General features: G+C 34.5%; 2 protein-coding genes across 2 annotated transcripts; both read right to left on the bottom strand.

Moving 5' to 3' along the window:
* Positions 1 to 1662: 1662 nt before the first annotated feature.
* On the bottom strand, positions 1663 to 5267 carry LOC108214811 (receptor protein-tyrosine kinase CEPR1). The gene is made up of 2 exons (XM_017387014.2): positions 2615 to 5267; positions 1663 to 2261 (listed from the first exon to the last, which is right to left on the bottom strand). The coding sequence occupies exons 1-2, from the start codon at positions 5094 to 5096 to the stop codon at positions 1864 to 1866; spliced, it is 2880 nt and encodes a 959-aa protein (XP_017242503.1). The 5' UTR covers positions 5097 to 5267; the 3' UTR covers positions 1663 to 1863.
* Positions 5268 to 10302: 5035 nt separating this feature from the next.
* Positions 10303 to 13780, bottom strand: LOC108214704 (receptor-like protein kinase 7). Its single transcript, XM_017386857.2, has 2 exons — positions 11095 to 13780; positions 10303 to 10976 (listed from the first exon to the last, which is right to left on the bottom strand). Exons 1-2 carry the CDS (start codon positions 13649 to 13651, stop codon positions 10588 to 10590), a joined length of 2946 nt encoding a protein of 981 aa, XP_017242346.1. The 5' UTR covers positions 13652 to 13780; the 3' UTR covers positions 10303 to 10587.
* Between the last annotated feature and the right edge of the window lie 8366 nt (positions 13781 to 22146).

The following is a 22146-nucleotide window of genomic DNA, read 5'->3' on the forward strand; positions in this document are numbered from 1 at the left end:
ACTTCAATCTTACTGCAATACTTTCGAGGTTATGTTACTGACTTGCTGTTGTACATAGAGTTTGAGGTAATACAAATACTACAGGAGTAACTCTTTAAAATTAGCCCACAGTAAAGATCCATGCTGTACTTGCATGCATACATCTGCTCCCCCTTCTGGTGAGATTTCTATACAACTTATGTTCTCTCTTGCCATTAGTTATACACACATGTATACATTGTTATTTAATTTTGTTCAACTTGTCTCTCTTGTAGAATATTTGTTTCTTAAGGTATATTGACCTTTGTTTCTTAAGGTGTATTGACCTTGTATCTTTATAAAATTAATTTAATCAAGTTTCTTTTATTACGTCTTAACACGCGCAAAAGTTAAAATGGATGATCAATTAGTGACCGCGGGATTATGTACCTGGGTCACGGGGTTTATAACTAGCATATATATGGATAACTAATCGGTGACCGCAGGATTATGTATACGTCTATGTCACAAACGGGAGTCTTTAACTAGCAGAGGTCTGCGTAGTGACGGAATCATGTAGAGTTGATCCTAAGAAATTTTAAGTATCAAGCCTCATATAAATTCAATGATTAGTTAAAAATTAATTAAGACATTATTTAAACTTTTACTTGTAATTCAACCCGGACTTGTGTGTCATTCTCTCTTGAAGATTTTTTAAAAGACAGGTTCTTCACCTGTAATTCAACCCGGACTTGTGTGTCATTCTCTCTTTGAAGATTTTTTAAAAGAGAGGTTCTTCAGCTCATGGGCTATCCACCAATGCATTATGCTGATAGGACCCCTCCTATCACTTGTTTTTCTTGACTCACTTCTTTTGGATACATAAATCCAATCACTTGTGCTATCATGCTTTGCTTGTCCTCCATATTCTTTTCAAAAAGCATGTTGATACATATAAAGAAAATAAGTTCTAGACTTTAATAAATTGATTAAGTGTAAGTATTGTCTGCTGTGAATGTAAGCTACTACAGAAGTGTAACAATCTGCAGAACAGACTAGAAAATTATTCCACAGAATCATCCTTGGTGTTATAGAACTTTATGTAAAGAAAGAATATAATTTAGCAAGTGGGATTCATGGCACACTATCTACGGTGAAACATGCCCAACTATGAAATCCCATTCTACCGCAGCAATCCTAGTTACAGCAATAAAACATTACTTGTAGAAAAGAGAGGTAACAGGAGCAAGATTAGATACAAAGTGGCTTATGCTTTGCCCACTCAACCCTATAGGCTATAGCGCAAATGGTGACAAAGATGCTCATCAATCAGTAAGGTTCTGATGTTTGCTTCTCTATGAATAGCCAAGTATGAGTGGACCTTCCACAAATAACATCACAATCAGTATTTTAATTCAGAATCAGAAACCCACTTTGAAGCAAAAGGAAGCACCTTTAGGATCAGGGTCCTTTAGCAAATCAGCCTCCATATTCTTGTTTATAAAGACATCGATAGTAAACAGGGAAGGAACAGAAATCTTGAAAGATATAGAATTAGTTCCCTGGTGGGTCAATTAAAGATTTAGATGCTATGGTTGTAAGTAAACCAAACCAAACCAAACATACACGGTGTGTCTTACTAAAAGGAAGTGTAAGCCTTACTTCTAATCCAAGCAGCAGGGAGGCTGTTTATGTGAGAGTGCCTTGCCAGCAAAGTAGGTCATTTTATTAATACAAATTAGCAAATACTTACAATAGGCAGAAAAAGAAAAGTTGACATGCGATAGATTCTATATATCACTACTTTCTTGGATGGAACAAAGCGACTAAGTTCTTATGCTCAGATAGGCCCTCAATACTTTTCGAGAGTATAGAGATGCTATGCTACTTTAAGTGGAATCCCCATCATGATTCATATTGGTTCTTTGGAGGCTTTGTTACATCTTCCATATCCTTAACTTTATTTGATGACTTGAAAGAACTGATTTTGCATGGATCTGCCTCAATTAGTAACTGAACAACTTCATCCATAGTCGGACGAAGGGCTGGTGACTTGCTTGTACAACGAACAGCAATCCGAAGTACCTTGATAATTTCGTCCTTGAATGACCCTGATAATTGCTTATCTAAAACCTCCATCACCCCTTCTTTCGTCTCTACCTTTGTGGACACCCAATATATAATATTCTTGTTATCTCCAAACTCTGCCTCCACAGGCTTCTTCCCAGTTATTAGTTCCATAAGGACAACACCAAAACTGTAGACATCACACTTGGTGGTTGCTTTGGAAGAGTATGCATATTCTAAGATATTGCAAATAATAACCAAAGAAACATTAGGCACAAACCATCACAATATATAAGAAAGAAACATAATAGTAAAAGGTTGTTACGTATCTCAGACACTTTACTAAGACCTTCTTACCCTAACATGCCTAAAGAGTTTTGTGACAGAATTATTTTGCAATTAACATAGTGAGCACTTTTATACTGTTGTATTTAATTTCATTAGCTTCTTATGAAGGATATACATCTTTCTGAAGGTCGATTTCATAACTGTTTCTTGCAAGTGAAATGCGTTAAATTTACTAAACTATAGCTTGGCGATTAACATATGATTGAAAATTTGAATTTGACTTGGGATCAAGAAATTTTACCTGGGGCCAAATACCCATAAGTTCCAGCAATTACAGTTGTTGTGGAATCTTTGCCACCTTGTGCACGCAAAACTTTGGCAATGCCAAAGTCCGCAACCTTGGCGTGGTTGTTGACATCAAGTAAAATGTTGGTTGACTTGATGTCTCTGTGAATTATCGGCGGCATTAGATCATGGTGTAAGTAGGCCAAGCCCTGTGCAACCCCAAGTGCAATTTGATGTCGAGTGGGCCAATCCAACTGGATTTTTCCTCTGTGAAGTGAATCCCAGAGGTTTCCATTTGGCATGTACTCATAAACTAACAAGTTTGATTCCACGCTGGAGAAATAGCAGTACAACTTGACGATGTTCTTGTGTCTGATGCTGCCTAATGTTTCAACTTCAGTTTTCAGTTCCTTGTTAATAACTACCTGGTCATCTGAAGAAGGATCTTTTGTTGCTTGACGCCAGAGCCGCTTCACAGCTATAATTTCTCCATTGCTCAACTCGATTTTATAAACTGTACCTGATCCCCCACGATCAATTATGTTCTTGTCAACCATTGCTTCCATTATCTCATAGTGATCAAAGCTTATTCGGTGGAAGCTTTTGACATCATATGAGAAGTTGGAAGAAGAGAAGCTGTCTTCATGTTTTGTTACAGCTCTTTCTTTACTAAACCAGCGCTTCAGAAACAAGAGACCTCCAAAGATAATAATCCCCACTGAAACCCCAATTACCCAGGTGTAGTTCAGCTTTTTGCGGTTATAGGTTTGTGGACAGGTGGGAAAGTTTGTATCTTTTGAACTGAGATCATTAGGAACGCAGAGAGATGGGTTGCTTGAAAAACTTTCCAACTGTCCCCCCTCTATAAATGGCTTAGGAATGGGGCCAGAAAGCAGATTGTTGGAGAAGTTGATAGAGTTAGGAAGCAAGTTAGAGAGGCTTTCAGGGATATTACCCTCTAAAACATTGCTGGAAAGGTCAAGCACATTAAGTGATTTTAATGATGATAGGGTTTCAGGTATTGAAGAACTGAGCTTGTTTTTTTGCAAAATCAATGAATTTAGCCATTTTAAGTTGCTGATTTCAGAAGGTATTGGACCGGATAAAAGGTTATTGCTGAGATCAATTTTAACCAGAGTGGTAGCATGTGAGATTTCAGGAGGGAGAATACCTGATATCATGTTTCTGGGTATGAGCAGTTCAGATAAGTTCTTAGCATTTCCGATTGTTTTGGCCAGTGAACCACTCAAATTATTGTAACCCAAATCGATGATTGAAACCCGGGGAAGGCCTAATATCCCTTCTGGTATGGAACCTTCTAGACGGTTTTGACTGACACGAAGACGTAGAAGAGATAGACAGCTTCCATAACTTTCTGGAAGTGTTCCAGAAAACATGTTATCCAGGGCACAGAAGTATAGCAGCTTACCTCCTTTGCAGGTATCAGCTGGCAGTTCCCCGGATAACTGATTTTCGGACAGATCAAAAGCAATCATAGGGGAGAACTTCCCTAGATTTTTCGGAACTTGTCCTGTCAGTGAATTGTCATAAAGAGATAATATCCTCAAGGTTGTTGAATTTGCGATCACTTCAGGGATCCTTCCTGTAAGACTATTGTTGTAAAGTTGCAGGACCTCAAGCTTTGGAAGGCTACATAAGGACTTTGGAATTTCTCCGGTCAAAAAATTAACAGAAATGTCAAAATCTATGAGCTCCGTAAGATTTCCAAGTTCCTCGGGTACTTCTCCAACAAGCTCGTTATAATAAAGCTCCAATGACTGCAGGTTTTTGAGCAAACCAAGTTCTGGGGGAATTTTACCTGTGAAGAAATTCCCATCCAGTTCAAGATCAACAAGCGATGTCATGTTCCCTATAAATGCTGGAATTCGACCTTGAACTTTGCAAGTTGATATCACCATGTACTTGAGTTTTGTCAGCTTGGTGAAGCTGTCAGGCAGTTGCCATGGGTTAAAACCGCTATTTTCATTAAAATTCAGAATCTCAAGATTGGTGAGGTTGGTAACTGACAAGGGGAATTCACCAGTGAAGTAATTACTTGATAAATCAAGTATCTTCAAAGAAATGAGCGGCGACAAGTCTGGTAGTGTTCCAGTTAGATTTGATGTGGTGATGTTCAGTTCCTCAAGGAAAGAGCAATTGGTTATGCTGTATGGAAATTTTCCACGCAGGTGGTTGTTTCCAAGGCGAAGGATACGCAATTCAGGAAGGTAAGTGCACACATCTTCCGGAAAACTACCAGTAAGTGCCCACCAGGAGATATCAATCTTTACAACAAAACCCTGATTGTTGCATTCAATACCTCTGTATTTGCAAACTGGTTGCGATCCATTCACATCCCAAGCAGACAACAAATTCCCCGAAAGAGACTTTTTCATGAGACTGAAGAATTGTGTCTGATCATCACTCGAGGCGCCCTTAAGCCCTGAGGATGAACAAGTGAGGAGTAAAACAATAAGGGAGAAAACATAAAGAGCCATGTGAGAGGATGGATAGGGATATATTATATATTTCTAGGAGAGGGGTTTTTTATTTTGGTTGTTGCAAATGAGTTGAAGAAGAGGAGAGATATATAAATGGCATCAATGATGGGATCATTGAGTGCACAAGTAACAGAAACTGTGAATGATGATAGAAAGAGGTCGTGCAATAGTGTACTCTGATAGAGGTACAGATATGCATATCCTTTGGTAAAGCAACTTTAATTTTATACCCCACTAACACTTGTAGAGAATAACATCAGGACACAACTTTATACTAATGATCATATATTGATATGTTCGCATAAATTACTTCTCTTGTCCTAATTGAATTAATGTTCTCGATATCAGGACTAATTGGAATCACTGGCACTATACAGAAGCATTTTGGTTGCAGGTATTTTAAATTTAGCATAATTTTTTGTTGTATTTTATTAGCGCATTGTAGAAACCTTCCGAGTAGGATACACTGCTATATTATGTTTGATATATAAATTTCGCCATGTTTTGCATGTATGTAGTTTGTCAAAATAATTGATTGGTGTCCCCATTATATTCTGTGTTTTGTTGTAGCTTCTTTGCATCTAGCCACTTGCTCTCATCTACTTCTTTATCTAGTTTCCACCTTTCTGGTTGATGTCCTTGTTTAATGCACACTATTCCCCTCTGAACTTAGCTTCTCTACCTCTTTTTAACTTTTATTATAATAAGCGGATACTTGAGGATTTAACAATCTGGTGCACTTGATCAGAAAAAGTCTATTTTCAGTTGTCAAAAGTTTAAAACCAGATGGTGTCACGATAATATAATATTTTCCATTCTCTTGACATTCTTCGGGCAAATTGTCCAAGTGGTTTTATGTACATTTCGTCCTAGCCGTACGGAAACACATACTTATAGTTGTATATGTGCTTCCTGCTACAGTGTGGGTACATAACAAGATTTGTCACTCAAGAAGTGAATATATAATAATAATTGCAACCTATCTGCCAGTTCATATATATTTTAGTCTTATCTCATATAAAGTGGAAGGCTTATGAACAAAAGGAAGTGACCATCATCCGTAAATGTGTACATATTGATATGATATCCTTTTATAAGTATCAGAGGGGAAGGAATAAGCTTTAGAAGTTAGAACCCATAATCTTTGGCTGTGAGGGGAAGAAAAGGCCTGAAATCAGGCCAGGGATTCTCGCAATTTGTTTGTGTAATTTATTATAATTGATGCAGGGTATTTGTTGTACAAACAAATCTACTTGACCTAAGCTTTAAATGTATATGTCTGTGCATTGACAGTCGCATCTGAACTGAAGTTGACATTAGTTATTGATGCTCAACCGCAGTTCAGATGATCATATCTCTTTGTGTATTGCAATATTTATGTATATATTGTACAAGGTTGGTCTACCAGTAACACTCTAATACATTATAGAGCAAGCAGTTTCTTTAGAAGGGCTGATACTGATAGACTCATTAACAATATGATGTATATATTATAATGGACCTGAATGTCCTAAAAGAACAAAAGGCATTGGTGGAACACCTCTTGGTGAAAAGATATAACACTTACAAGGGCTGCAACAATTATTGCAAACAAATATACAATAAATCAGATTATGGTTTTCCCCAGTGCGCGGGACTATGCAAGTATATGGTTGGTGCTGCAGCGGGGAGCTTGTATTCTGTCTGGTATTGTTCCTATGTTATACCATGTATATTTAACAAATTTATGGTCAGTGCTACTCAGAACTTGAGTTCATTGGGCGTTGGATATTGTTTCAACGCGCTGCAGATTGGGGCTCGTGTTTGCTGGATGTTTGATGCAACATCATGGTTCGTGCTGCGGCCCGCAGGTCAAATTCTGTTTTGTGAGGTTGGTGTGTTCTTATTACTAGCCTATCAACTTAACAAATTTACAGTTTGTGCTGCAGCCTGGAGCTCAAGTTCATAGATGTTGTGATGATAGGTGCAATTTTAGATTGGAGTTGGAGTCAGTTAGGTTCTGATTGAGATTTTTTGGGTGTTCGTATGATATTTTAACGAGTTTTTATATATGGTTTGTGATCAAAACTTTAAATAAATACTTTGCGCTAATTTACAACGATGCTATTTCTATATATTTCATTATTATAATCTTACAAGTTGTTTGGATGATAAGCATTTTTAATTTTAATCTCTGCAAGTTTTTCGTTTCTAATTTTAAATCTCTGCAAGTTTTTTATTATAACTGTTATTACTTGAAATAGATGCATTTTTTGTTCGTTATACTCCACCTAATCTTGACATATTTGCAAATCTTAGGAAGTTGAGTCACTTTTTTCTAAGTTTCAGAAACTTGAGGTGTTGAAATTCAAAAGCGTAAAGTTCTGGGACTCTTTAATAAAGTATAATAAGGTTTGGGTACCTGGTGCGACTTAACAGTTAACACTTCAGTTGTATTGTTACAATTAGCGGGCTCAGGATTTGGGCCTTTGGGCTCTGTTATTTTGACTGCATAATAAAAGAAGGGCTTGGCTAACCTGTGTCCTCGGGATTACACCTGGCAATTCGTGCAGATCGTGTACTTTCGTGTCGTGTACCTTTTCGTGTCGTGTACTCAAAGGCCAAACACAAAACCGAGCCGTTTAGCGTTCGTGTATTTTCGTGTCGTGTACCTCCGTTTTCGTGTCGTTCTCGTGTCGTGTTTCGTGTAAAATCGAATTTAAATATAAATATAAATAAATATATAAATTAATGTAAATATTAGATTTCTAGGAAAAAAAATTACAAAATAGTATGAAATATATATATTTAAATCATTTACACTTACAATATTATAAACTATGTATTATTTTAAGAGAAAATATACATATATTTATTATAAATATACATATTTATAATTAAATATTAATATTTAACTATTAAATTATATTTATTTCGTGTACCTCGTGTCGTGTCGTGTACCCGAAGGGTAAACACAAAACCGACACGACATCTCAGTCGTGTACTTCGTGTCGTGTACCTTTTCGTGTCGTGTACTCAAAATGCAAACACAAACACTAAATTTTCGTGTCGTTTTCGTGTCGTATATTCGTGTCGTGTGAAAATTTGCCGGGTCTACTCAGGATACAGGTTAAGAGCATTTATTATTTTTATGTTTTTGTATATAGTGGAGTACAACCAGACAGGCATTAACTACTACGTAGTCAGTAAATTCAAATTTATAAAAGTAAATTTCATATTTTGTTTATTTATGTATTTTATTATAATTCTAATCATTTATAATTTTTAATAATATTAAATAATAAAAAGTCATAAAATTATTATTCTCAAAATTGGCTGTTTTTAGTTAGAAGGCTTATTTTAATTTGGAAATTAGTGTGTATGCAGGGGGGCCTCATTATTATTTGTGGGATGAAATTAAATTAAAAATTGTTATTTAAAATATGACAAAAAATATTATTCTATATTCTCACATTTTTTTGAAATAAAATATTATTTTATTATAAATATAAATTTGAAATATAAATTAACAATAAATGTAGAGTTAATATTCCAATAAATTTTGAATGGTTTTATATGGATACACGGATAATCATGCAAGTATAACAATAGTCAATGACATTAATTATGGCTTATCCTGTGCCCTTGGGGGCACAGGTTAGCCATTCCGATAAAAGAAAGGCTACAAACAGAATATCTTGTTCAGTTTTCAGCAATTTTCTTGCAAGAGAAAAAAGAGAGCAGAATTATTTCTAGAAAGTCATAAAAGATTACAACGATATCCCTATATCAAGTCTACAACATAGAGTAAACATCTAACCAATTCTTAATCAAAAGTGTCTCGATCCTTAAATTGAAAAGCGTAATTGTCGCTCTTTTAACGGGATGTCGAGAGTTCGAATCTTGTCAAAAACAAGACGGCAGAATGTCAAGAGTTCGAATCTTATCAATAACGCGCGTTTGTTAATCATCAAAAAAAAAGTCTAAAACATAGCAAATGTTAGTAGGTCCTCAACTGGGCTCCCAGAATTGTAGTGACTTTATTCTTCCCTCTTTATATTTTTTTTTGGAATATTTTGTCTTTGTTTTTTAATAATCGCACGATGGATAATTTCAGATGACAGATCTGCAGAGAGATTCGTCCGGAAAATAGGAATGTATTCAAAAATCATCCACCTACAAGCATCTGAATCTGGTATTGCATTTTAGTTTGTCTTGAATCTTTGTTTATGTATGTTCTCTTGTACATTCGTGACTTGCGAGCTTGATGATCATTTGGGATAGTAAAGGACAATGCACTGGTTTCGATTTGGGAGTCGAGTTCAGAAACGCAGAGCTTTACAGAAATACAAATTTATTATTTAAGTTCCTTAATCTGTTGTGGAAGCAGAAGCATCATTAGCTCAGGGGTACGCGAAAGTCACTTTAAGTAGCGAATGCATGAAGTTATTTATAACATATATCACAAGTTCACAACTGTCTACTTATTTTAAGATAATTTCACAAGCATCATTAGCCGATGGAGTCTTGTGCAACGAGTACAATCTTTTATGATAAAAGAAAGCCGAAAATCGAATCATAAAGACTTTGTTCTTTCAAGACGCTAGTGAATACGCAGACTAAACGCCCCTTCAGCGGCAACATGCTTCTGTTCAATTAGAAGGGTAGATTATTCAGATTCTTTCCTCCCTTCCATCCTTGCATCTTTCTGACAACTGGAAATACTGAATTAATACGAAAAAGGATATGCAAACTAATTTATAGAATCTGAACAAGCGTTGTATTCTGTGAAAAAAGATCTGCTCAGCATACCTTGCCGGATCATTATTAGCGGTAACAAGTAATATTGCATTGGAGCAATCTGCCCCATTTAATAAAAAGGCTACCTCTTGACTAGGTGACATGCAAAACGAGAATAATGACAGGTGACTTCGGCAGGAGCATTGAACTTGCTTTCACATATAATAAATCTGAAGAACAGAATGGGACTAATATTATTTTTAAACAATCAAGAAACTTGAAGTGTTTGAATTGCATTCTTTTTATGGATAATATACATTTTAGGTGTCATGAAATATTGAAATGACCAGGTGTCCTGCACTCCATCATCATTCCAAATAATGAAATATGCACACACCTCCATTAGTATTTTCCAGTTATCTGTACCAAGTCAACATGAATTAATAATGTATGGAACAAATCCTAAATTGTATGTGAAGAGAACTAGAAGAACTGAACTCTGATCCTAATAGAATTTCAACTGCAGTGAAAAAGAAGATTATAGAATCTTACATGTCATATGTACTGTCTAATTCACACATACTTGGAATGAAATCTTAACTCAGCAATCTACTTTATAAACCACTACATTATTTTTACTTTTTAAACAAAAAAACCATCTACATCTCCCTTCTATTACAGGAAAGACATTGCTTTTCATTGACATATATTACAGATATTTTGGCCAAGCAAAGATCTCCAGCATCAAAATTTGGCCCTTTTACTTGGACTAAGGTTTCTCAATGTTCTTGACAGGATCCTCTTTCTTACTGCCATCTTTCCTAACAACAATGCCGATTAATCTGTTGGGATCCGCGTCCTCCAGCATTTGGACCACTGTCCTCATTGTCGGCCTTAGTGCTGGCTGCCTTGCGGTGCACAAGATGGCGATTTTTAGAACCTTGATGGCCTCTTCCTGGTATGCTTCGCGGATACGTGAATCAACAACACTTAAAACAGTTTCTTTGGTTTTCAGCCTGCTGCACACCCAGCTTACTATGTCCTTGTTATCTCCATATTCAGGTTCAATTGGTCTTTTTCCGGACACTAGCTCCATCAATACTACTCCGAAGCTGTACACATCACTCTTCTCGCTTACTTTGTATGTGTATCCATACTCTGCAAAATCAGTTACAGAGAAACATTACTATGACAATCTATAATAGAAGCCATTGGCATAAGTGACTTGTAATTCAAATTCGAAATTACATATATAGCAAGTAATAGAGAAATTTACCTGGAGCAATATAGCCATGTGTTCCTGCAATAACATGAGTTGTGTTATTGGTTGCATTTGCTTGGACAATTTTTGCCAGCCCAAAATCTGCAATCCGGGGCTTCATGAACTCATCTAACAATATGTTGCTCGACTTGACATCACGATGAAGCACCGGCTTCTCACAATTATGATGCAAATACTCTAATCCTTTCGCGGCTCCCAGTGCTATCTCATACCTTGTGGTCCAATCAATCACCATTTTCTCACTAGTATGAAGCCTGTCCCATAAGCTTCCATTAGGCATGTATTCATAGACTAACAAGCTCGAGTCTTCACTTGTGATACTGCAGTACAGTTTAACCACATTAACATGTCGAATAGAACTCAAAGTCTGTACCTCTGCGTCAAATTCAGGGGACTTTTTAGCATTTGACAACATAGGCGAAGTTGTTCTGATCTTCTTTCGGACATTAGAATCCGAGTGCCAGATATGTTTCACTGCTAATTCAATACCATTTGGAAGAAGAACTCTGTACACATTCCCTGATCCTCCTTTTCCAATAAGATTCTCTTGCTTGACTGAATCAAGAATCTCATCTTCAGTAAACGTCAACACATGGAATGACTTCACATCCCAAGAATCTTCTTTCAAAGAACGTTCCTGAATATCCTTCACACTCTTCCTCAAGTTAAGGTAACAAGCCAAAGAAACAAGTAGGACAGCCAAACCAACCACAAAGCAAGCAATAAGGGTTCGAGTCTCAGAAGAAACTCTGGATTTTGACGAACAACGCCTGAAAAACTTGATGTTCTGACTGCAAAGACCTTCATTTCCCGCGAAGCTACCATTATAGGCCTCAATAGAAAGGGACTGAGGAATTAGTCCAGACAATCTATTGTTTGATAAATCAAGAAGACTTAGCCTCAAAGAAGACAAACTTGATGGGATTGAACCGGAGAGTTGATTCATTGACATGTTCAATGAATTTAGTGTCGGTAGATCTCCAAGCTTAGCCGGGATATCCCCTGAAAACAAGTTCCCCGCGATGTTTATGTCCGTCAGAGAACTGCATGTAGCTAGTGAACTTGGTATTGTACCAGAAAACATGTTCACTTGCAAATGAAGGCTAGTCAACTCCTTCAATCTGCCAATAGAATCCGGAATTTTGCCTGAGAATTGATTATAACTCGTATCAAGTTTTACCAAAGTGGAAACCTGTGATATCTCCACAGGCAATTCACCGGAAAACTTGTTATTAGCCAAATTCAATTCGGATAATGACCCTGCATCTCCGAGTTTAGAAGACACTGTTCCATCAAAGTTATTCATTGCAAGATCAATGATGTTCACTTTTGGCAGTCCCCATAATCCACTAGGAACATTACCAGAAAGAGAATTGTTGCTAACACGAAAACGTGTCAGCGTTGTGCAATTCGCATAACTTTCCGGGATTTCACCAACAAACTTGTTCTGAAGTATCAACAGCTCCTCCATCTTGCCCTTTTTACACATATTTGGCGGAATAAAACCGCTGAATGAATTCTCAGAGATGTCAATGTAAAGAAAATCAGCCCAGGAGCCAAGACTTTGAGGCACTGTGCCAGTAAATTTGTTGGTGTAAAGCGACAAGAACCTCAAGTTCTTGAAATCTCCGAATTCAGGCGGCATTTCACCCGATAAATTGTTTTCGAACAGCTGAATTGATTCCATCTGAGACATAAATCCGAACTCGGATAAATCACCTTCTAAAAAATTTGTTGATGCATCAAAATTCTTCAATTTTGTCAGGTTTCGAAAGCCAGTGGGTATTTTTCCTGTCAACTGATTGCTGTAAAGCTCTAGCTGCCATAAATTCCGAAGATAAGAAATCTCGTAAGGAATCTCTCCTGACAAATAATTGTCAGACAGCTCCAAATCTTCCAGCTCTGTCAGGTTTCCGATCCCAGCTGGAATTTTCCCTTCAATACTACAGCCTGTTAAGTACAACCAAGTCAACTTCTTAAGTTTCAGCACTTGCTCTGGAAATGGACTCTTGTCGAACTCATTATCACCCAAGCTTAGAATGGAAAGATTTGACATGTTTTCGAGTGAATTCCAGGGAAATATTCCCTGAAATTCGCTTTTATTTAAGTAAAGAGTTGTCAGCTTAGTGAGTGATGATATATCCGGAACCGTGTTTGAAAAATTATTGTTACCAAGATCTAAATAACGTAACTCAGTACAGTTATTTACATCTTCGGTAACGGGACCAACTAAGTAGTTGGCCCCTAACGAAAGTTTCTCTAACGACTCTAGCTTGCATACAGAGTCGAAAGGAAACTTTCCCGAAAGATGTTGGTTAGAGAGGTCGATCTCCCTAACCAAATTCTCTTCGTTGCATGTGATTCCTTGGAACTCACATACGGGCTTATTCGACTCCCACGAGTCGAATAAGCCCGTATGGGAATCCTTTAAAGCGGATTTGATGGTTAAAACAAGTTGAAGCTCGTCAGAGCTGGCAGAGGAGAAAAGAGAGAGTAAAGAGAGGAGGCAAAGGAAGAGAAACGTTGGCCGGAGAGTGGTTGCCGGCGACATATCAGAAGGTGGCCGTAGTGGAGAGTTTGGTGAAAGTCTTTGTTAAAATGACTTGAGTTTGAAGAAGATGAGTGGCATTTTATCGTGTTGTTGGTGTTCATACTGACTCGTTTGTAATGAACTGTTTGTTAGTTAGTGCTGACGGTGACTCACTTGCTTTCTTTTATTTCTTTAATTGTTTTTGTTTTATTTCTGGTGCAACTGCAATCATTTGCTGTTTATACATTTATTGTGATGCATGCATATTGTTTTGTACGAAATCGGAAATTTGGTTGTATTTTTGTTTGTTTAAGATTACAATTCTTGTTTAGCAGGAGGAGGTACAATTTGTTTGTTCATGTGTAACAAAATTAAGGGAATAAAATAAAGATTTATTTTGGAAAAAAATTATGTTTAAATTAATATTTTATAAAAATAAGTATTTAATATCATAATATGTGCTTTATATTACTTATTTGTATATAAGCCATTTATTTTCGTAAAAAAATACATACTCATTTTAGAAGAATAAAATAAGCCGAACATGTATTAATTATTATAAATACTTAAATATTTTTCTCGATTTTCACACATAAAAGAAATTATTAATTAAAATTTATTATTTATCTATTAGGTCAGACATTCATAAGAGATAATGACCTAAATAACGAATATTCATGTACTCTATGCCTGAAATAACTAATGTGGGGATTGTTGCCTTTTTTAACCATTCATCTTCGCATTCCACGAATGCGTGTACAGGATCAAAACAAAACTACTATTGAAGTACATCGTGTATCTTTTTTTGAAGTATGTGGCTATGTGCATCCTCATCCCATGCATGCATCTCTCTTTCCTTTTATTATACATACCAGACACATCACACATCATTCTTTTTCTCTCTTTTATCAACACTTACACACAGGTCTGTCACATGTCCGCACACATACATGTAAGACAAGTATGCGCATTTTGACAATGCGTATATACTTAGCACGCATCCTTGAAGAGCATAACTAATTTTAAAAAATTATGAAGTTTAGTGTAGCCTCGCATAGTGCTAATGCGTGTGTATCAAATCATTCAGGAGATGCGCATCCAAGGAATGCGAACACAATATACGCATTCTCTGAATGCGAATTTCTTTGGTCATTTTGGTCACTTTTCCCGCTCCTAGTCATTTTGGGCAGCAGTTGATGTAAGAAGGTTATATCGGGCATTCACCCCATTCATAACTTATACAGGTGAATTAATGATTGTGCAGATATTTGTTGCGATTCTACGATATTGTTTATCACGATTTTGAGAGATGGTATGACACAAATTTGAAGGAAAGTCCATATAATAAAGAGTTAATGTTCTACACTTCTACTAGCCTGTAATAATTTGTACAGATCTCTTAACACTTTCTTCAACTTTATCCTAGATGTTGCATAATTTGCATCCACACAAAGCTTAAAATGAGAAGACTGGATCTTAAGAGACACTGAAAACAACGATCAAGACATCTCAAGACAGTGATGTCGCTAACAAAAAAAACATTACACAACGAAGCATAAAATAAAATTCTTATGGGCCAATTCTAGTAAGACATACGACTAATACAAATGTTGTAAATTGCATCATTCCAGTGAACAAATTACTCCCAACGACAGACATAACTAAAATGCATGTAAATCAATCAAGCTCTTAATAAAAGCCACTTTAAGCTTAATCGATAAAAATACGGTACAAGAATTAATCGGAACATTAATCAGATGATTAATAAAATAATTTAATCAGTTCGACGACATCGACTTCGAGAACCAGTAATTATTAAAGCGGATGAGCACGAAGAGTTTGCACGTACAAAGTTGAAATGAGTGTCTGGTAGAAAAGATTGGAAACAGTGGCAAGTAAGGTGTGTAGAGAGGAGCAAGAGTCAACACGGGCGGCTTGGTTCCATCCCCACAAATATGATTTCTGTCTGTGTTGATATATACTATTGCTGCACCACTGGACACTGGGGTTACTAATAATGATCTATATCCAGTGAAAGTGATATATATCGGAAATATCGTCTGCACTTTCATTCACCTTATCATCTGTGTGACCCCGCCTCGTATTTTCATGTCTTGTTTCCTTCTGCAGCTTTGAGCTTCGATCTTTGTATTTTGCACGTTTCTTTTTCTGAAATATAAATTTCGATTTATAAAACATATGATTCACGATTAAGCAAATCACCTTTTATAAATTGGATTTAAATATATAATTATAATGCTCGTGAGTACATGCTATGTATAAACTCAATTGTTGCACTTCCCATGCAATGACCAGCTTTAAGGAAATACTAATCCACTTCTACCTAGGTAATGATTGGTAAATACATTCAGTGATTTGAACCTTTATTATACTACTCGCAGCCAGTGACTTCTAGAATCTTGTTAGTGGGTGGCTCTCATAAACAATTCCAAGATATCTCATCTTCTATCTCGTGTTTTCTACTATTTTTTTTTTATTTTTTTGTTACTAATTGACTCCCAACTTCATGTTTAATACTCCTTCCGTCCCCCTCAATTGTTTACATATGAGGGGGACACGAAGACCAAGACAATGTATGAAAAATGAGTAAAGTTAGATGAAAAGTGGGTAAAATGATGGGACCTACCAATATTTAATAATAGATTTGAGATAGTGGAGGAAAATAGTGGGTGTAATAGTAGTTTTTATTGTTAAATATGAGATAGTTGAGGAAGATAGTGGGTGTAATTATGGAAAAAACTTACTATTTATAGTAACGTAAAGAAATGAGAGGGACATCCCAAAATAGCAACTGTAAACAAATGAGAGTAGGGTTGAGCATTCGGTCGGTTCGGTTCAGAACCGGACCGAACCGAAAGAATCAAAAACCGAAATTCTATTTTTTTCGAAACCGAACTGGACCGAATTTATCATATGGACCGAACCAGAACCGAACCGAAATAATTCGGTTCGATTCTTTCCCTGGGAACCGAAATTTTTTAGCCAAAAAAATAAAAGTCTAATAAAACTGAAACTCTTGAATGTTTGTCAAACACTTCTGTTACAAAACTTAAAAATCATCACAAATTCACAGTGGACTAATGAGCCTGTTTTGTTGTTCAGAAACAAAAAGCTATATTAGAAATGAAGTCCCGAGTGCATACCAGTGCCACCAAAGGAAATTTTAAAACAAACAAACCTAAGCTGAGTATAAATCTAAAAACCACATCTCCGATTCTTGATTACAGATGCTTGATTACATATTCTTGAATCTTGAGTATAAATCGCGTTGCTGAGTTGGGGTTAACACTTAGGGAGTTAGGGTTTAGGCGGCTTGGGAGGGAATTGGGTGGGCTGAGTGCTGTGTCCGGTTAAAATGAGGAATAAGATAACTGTATAAATTATAACATATATTATATTTATTAATTAATATAAATAGTTCGGTTCTTTCGGTCCGAAACCGAATTTTTCCCAAATGGACCGGACCGAACCGAAATTTTATTCGGTCCGGACCGAAAAACCGAAAAAACCGAATTTCTGAGAAAAAAGGAATCGAACCGGATCGAATTTACACAATTCGATTCGGTTCTTCAGTTCTGGTTCGGTTCTGCTCAGCCCTAAATGAGAGGGACAGAGGGAGTATGTGTCAATTCGAGACCTATTATTTAAAACTAAGTACTCCTTCATTTTTCTTAAATGTCCAAATTCCGCATTCAACTACTTTTACTTAGACATGTATATAACTATATATTAAGCTACACGATTATGACTAATGCTTATTTTATTTTATGACTATGTATAACGGAATAATCAACTAGACCTATTATTTATAAGGAACACTGAGACCATACATGAAAGTTTGTAATAATAAATTTAGCAAAAATGAAAAAATCAAATGCTCAAAAATTAAGTAGATTAAATTGCCGTGCAATTTATCGGATGTGACATTACAGTATCGAACATGAATATATGTCAATTGATTGGGTGAGCAATCTACTTCTACTTATATATATAGTAGCCCAACAGGTTCGTGTCAAGCCTCCCTCCTGAGCAAATAAATTACCTAGCTCCGAACCCGAGCCTAACTCCGAACCTAACTCCTCCTCATACATATAAAAAAATGTTATTCATAAGAATCGAACCCAAGACCTCTCCATTACAATCACACCACTCAAACCACTTTAGCTACACAAATATTTTGTCTTTTATTGAAATGCATTAAACACATACATTAAGACAGTTGCATTTATATTCTTTTCATCAATAGCCTATTTTTTTTTTTTTACGGAAATCAATAGCCTATTTATTTGAGATCAAGTTATTATTTCACTTAAGTCTCGTATATTGTTTACATGATAGATTAATATCTATAAGTTAATTATTTATCTAAATAAATTTAAAATTGAATAAGATTCTACATAATCGGGTTCGAACCACGATTTAGATTTCTAAAAATAGATATAATTCATATTTGAATAGAAATGAACAAATTTAAATCTAACTTAATTATCTAAATGAGTACCAATACAATATTATAGATTCTTTAAGTCATGAATGTGAGCAATAAGCACAAAAACTAAGATTTCAGTGATCATCGTTGAAAGGAAAAAAAATAATAAAACTATAATTTCTATATGTCATCAATCAATATATAACATACCAATTAAATAAAATGATTTAGACTATAATTAAATTAATTGATCATTTACAAATTAAACTGAAAAATATAATTAATTCTGAACCAGATAATCCGTCACGATATAGTGAAAACTAATATCTGACTAAACGAGACTAGATCAAGAATAGTTTTCCATAATCCAGAATATCGAAATACTATTTGATCTTTAACAATTGAACATGGTATGCTACGTTGCTCACCCTTAAGAAAATACGAGCATCAAATTATATATTTAAAAATATGAGTTTGCACAAAGCTAAAAATGTAATCACACGACTAATTAAACTAAGTATTTCATGTTCTTATGAGATTCGTAGGGCCTTACTCATATCTACTCTCTTTTTGCTATTTGAAATTCCATAAAATCATTTTAAGATCTGGTTTATAACAATTACATGAAAAATCATTAAAAATCTTAATCAACAAGCTCAAAAAATTAACGATAAAAAATTAAAATTTTATAACGAGACAATATTATAACATACTGTATCAAAGTAATAATCATCTAATAATTTAAATTAACAATACAAAAACTAATACATTGAAATACAATATAATTGATATGAAAATTAAAAGGTGAGCCACATCAAAGGGGTCAGATTTTTTCAGGGTACAATTATAAGGTTAGTAGTTCAATAGATGCTTCTATAATAAAATAAGGTACGGGTATTTTTACCTACAACATATGCTTCAATTTTTATTTATACAAAATGTGCGCAACATATGCTAAAAAAGAATGTGTTAAAGATCTGCCCGATCATGTATCACTTAACTATTACACAAACGTGCGTTCAAAAAAGAAGAAATAAATGTTAAACAACGCAGACCACACGTCTTCATCTAATCATGATTCAGGATATCGTAATTCACATATCAAGAACAAGTTTTCATCAAAATCATGGTTATATTAGATTAAGTAATTTAATAATTTTTAACAATAAATTACAGATACTTCTAATGAGGTATAATATATTTAAAATCTAAAAATTTCAATATTAATTTCCAATATAATTTTGAACATGTTGATAATATGGTAGTGGCTTCTTTATCCTAACGAATTTGAATATAGAAAAATCAGGCCATATGTGCTCCCTCCGTCCCCCGTGGTAGTTTACGTGCACTGTTTGCACGTATTTTGAGGCTCTTGTAAAATATAGTTTCATAACTTTTTTTGAATAAAGTTTAAACATCAAACTTTTATTCAGAGAAAAAAAATTAAAAAATATATTATAGAACTATACTTTAATGAGTGTGGAAAAACGTGCCAAAAAGTAACGTAAATAAATGAGAGGGACAGAAGGAGTAATAATTATACTCGAAATAATATGATGACAATTGACACATGGATATTATTTAAAACACAACAGAAACTAGAGGCCCGTGCCTCGCACGGGCTTTTATGCTAGTTAATTATGATAATCCAAAATTCAAACAGATGCACAACGTATTGATTATTCATGGTGGTGTCGGAATCTAATGGCTGGCAGAAAGTGGCATGAACAGACACATTTCAGATTCCATAGCACTCGAAAGAAACAAAATCTTTTGTAATAATAGGAAGAGAAATAATACTACCAGTGAAGCAATAAATTAAGGAAGAGCAAATAACACCGATGTATGTCCCCGTTTGATCAGGCCATATCATTGGAGTATATTCGTATGCTTGGTGTATAATATTAGCAGTGGTTTAATCTCGTGTCTGTGTATTATATGTACATCTCTTTCGACTTCTTAATAATTTATCCCGGATCCTATCTCCCAAATTGATTTTTCTTGATAACCAACTTGAAATATACGTATGTTTCTATATTTTTATATGAATAAATAACTCTTCTTCGAAAACTAGTGATCGAGTTCAACACTTCCCAAACCAAGGTATAGATGTCAAAACATAAGCGTTTAAACTTCTTTTTAAGGTGAAGCCTGCCCTTCCGATAATATTGGTGCTCGAATGACAGAAACTGAGACAACAATAAAATAAAATATATATTCAAAGCTTTTCTTAATGGTTCAACACTTGAACTTAAATTTGTATGATTTCCAGACATTTTTCTGGCATCTTTTTATTCTTTATTATCACCTGATTTGTAAAAAAATAGACGTTCTTATAAGCTATTTATACTAAAATTATTATCATCAATAATTTTTCAAATTACTTTAGTAACATATTTTAATGATAATTTTAATTTAAAATAGGTGTTGGATCTGTCGGAAACTATACATCTCACAGGGAAAGTGTATATATAATGATGATAATTGAGTGTGAGCTGTGTATTTTTCGCCTGAGTTGCTCTCAAACTGATGTTCAATGGGATGGCTAAAAGAAAAGCATTCGTTCAACCATACGAATTTGTGAAAATAAAATCCTCTTTCATCTGGGTGCCCTGGTCTTACTGTGAGCGTGCACCAATATTTTATCCATATAAATAATTCAAACTCGAGATAGTCTTGTAAACGTTATTACAAATATACTCTATCAATAATTTATCAGGGTGCCCATCCTACTGCTACCATGCACTACTTAGTTGGCCAATATGAAATATAGCCAAGGAAAAAGTAAAGCGAGATCTGTCGGTTTAAAGTAAAACATATCGATGTGTTTCTACTGTCTACACCATTTACTGGATGTAGCACTACAAAAATTGCTAAAACAACTCTGTGTTGGATAATTCTAAAGTTAGTCAACAAATTTATGAAAAAATGATGTAGATTTGCGAGGGTTCCTGTTAAATCATGATTACATTGTCAATCAAGTGGTGAAACGAAATATTATGGTTTTGACAAAATATATGCAGCCACATGTGAATGATCTTGCAATTTTGGTATATGTCTCAACCACTTCTTCCCATCATTCTATTAAATATGAGAAAAGACATAAAGGTTACACCATTTATTTAGTGCTAGATTTGTCACTGCCCATTCTTGTAACCAAATAATTATGCTGCGCTTCGATTGCTAGGACTTCCATTTAAAATTATTTGAATTTTTTACTTTTTAAATAATAAAACAACAGTTTGAGATAATTATCCATAAAATATCACTAATATCTTTTCAACTTTTATGTAAAATTATATTCTTTAATGAAGGAAACTAAATTATAAAAAATAAAATTATTGAGAACTTTATATTAAAGAAAAGTTCTGACCATACCCCTAGTCCTAAGTATGAAACTCCATATTTCGCATCTTTTTGATAATTTTATTAAAATTTGATATGTATAATAATATTATTTAATAAAATAAATAAATAAGATTAGTCTACGAGATTTGATTTTAAGTTCTTAAATGAAACGTGGTCAAAATTAAAGTAACAAAAAATTATTTTCATATATTTCGACATATTATCATTCTATTGTTTAAATGCGAAGACGTCTTTAAATTTATAATTATAAAGAACTATTATGAATAGTTGTCTTACTTTTAGGAATAAATAATTTATTTCTAGAAAGATATATAAATTTATACTTCTATTACATATATGTGAATGTATATATTTATAGATATCTTATATATAAGATAATGATTTGGGAAGTAATTTATGTAATAAAAAATATAAATAAATTGATTCTTATTTTATAAACTAATTTGATTTAGATTGAATATATATATAATGATTTTTTTAAATAATTTTAAATTTTTATAAGTGATTTCACAAAAATATAAAAAAATAGTAATTTCATTTTAGAACCGATATATACATTGATTAACAAATATTAATCAAATCTGACCAGTTACATGTAGAAAAATCAAACACTCTACTTTTTCTTTCAGGTCAAAGTACCAGCAATAATAAAGCACAATATATTCAAATTGACTATGACTGTGACAATTGATTGGTC

The sequence above is a fragment of the Daucus carota genome, chromosome 3 (genome assembly GCF_001625215.2).
Source record: "Daucus carota subsp. sativus chromosome 3, DH1 v3.0, whole genome shotgun sequence".
Lineage (NCBI taxonomy): Eukaryota > Viridiplantae > Streptophyta > Magnoliopsida > Apiales > Apiaceae > Daucus > Daucus carota.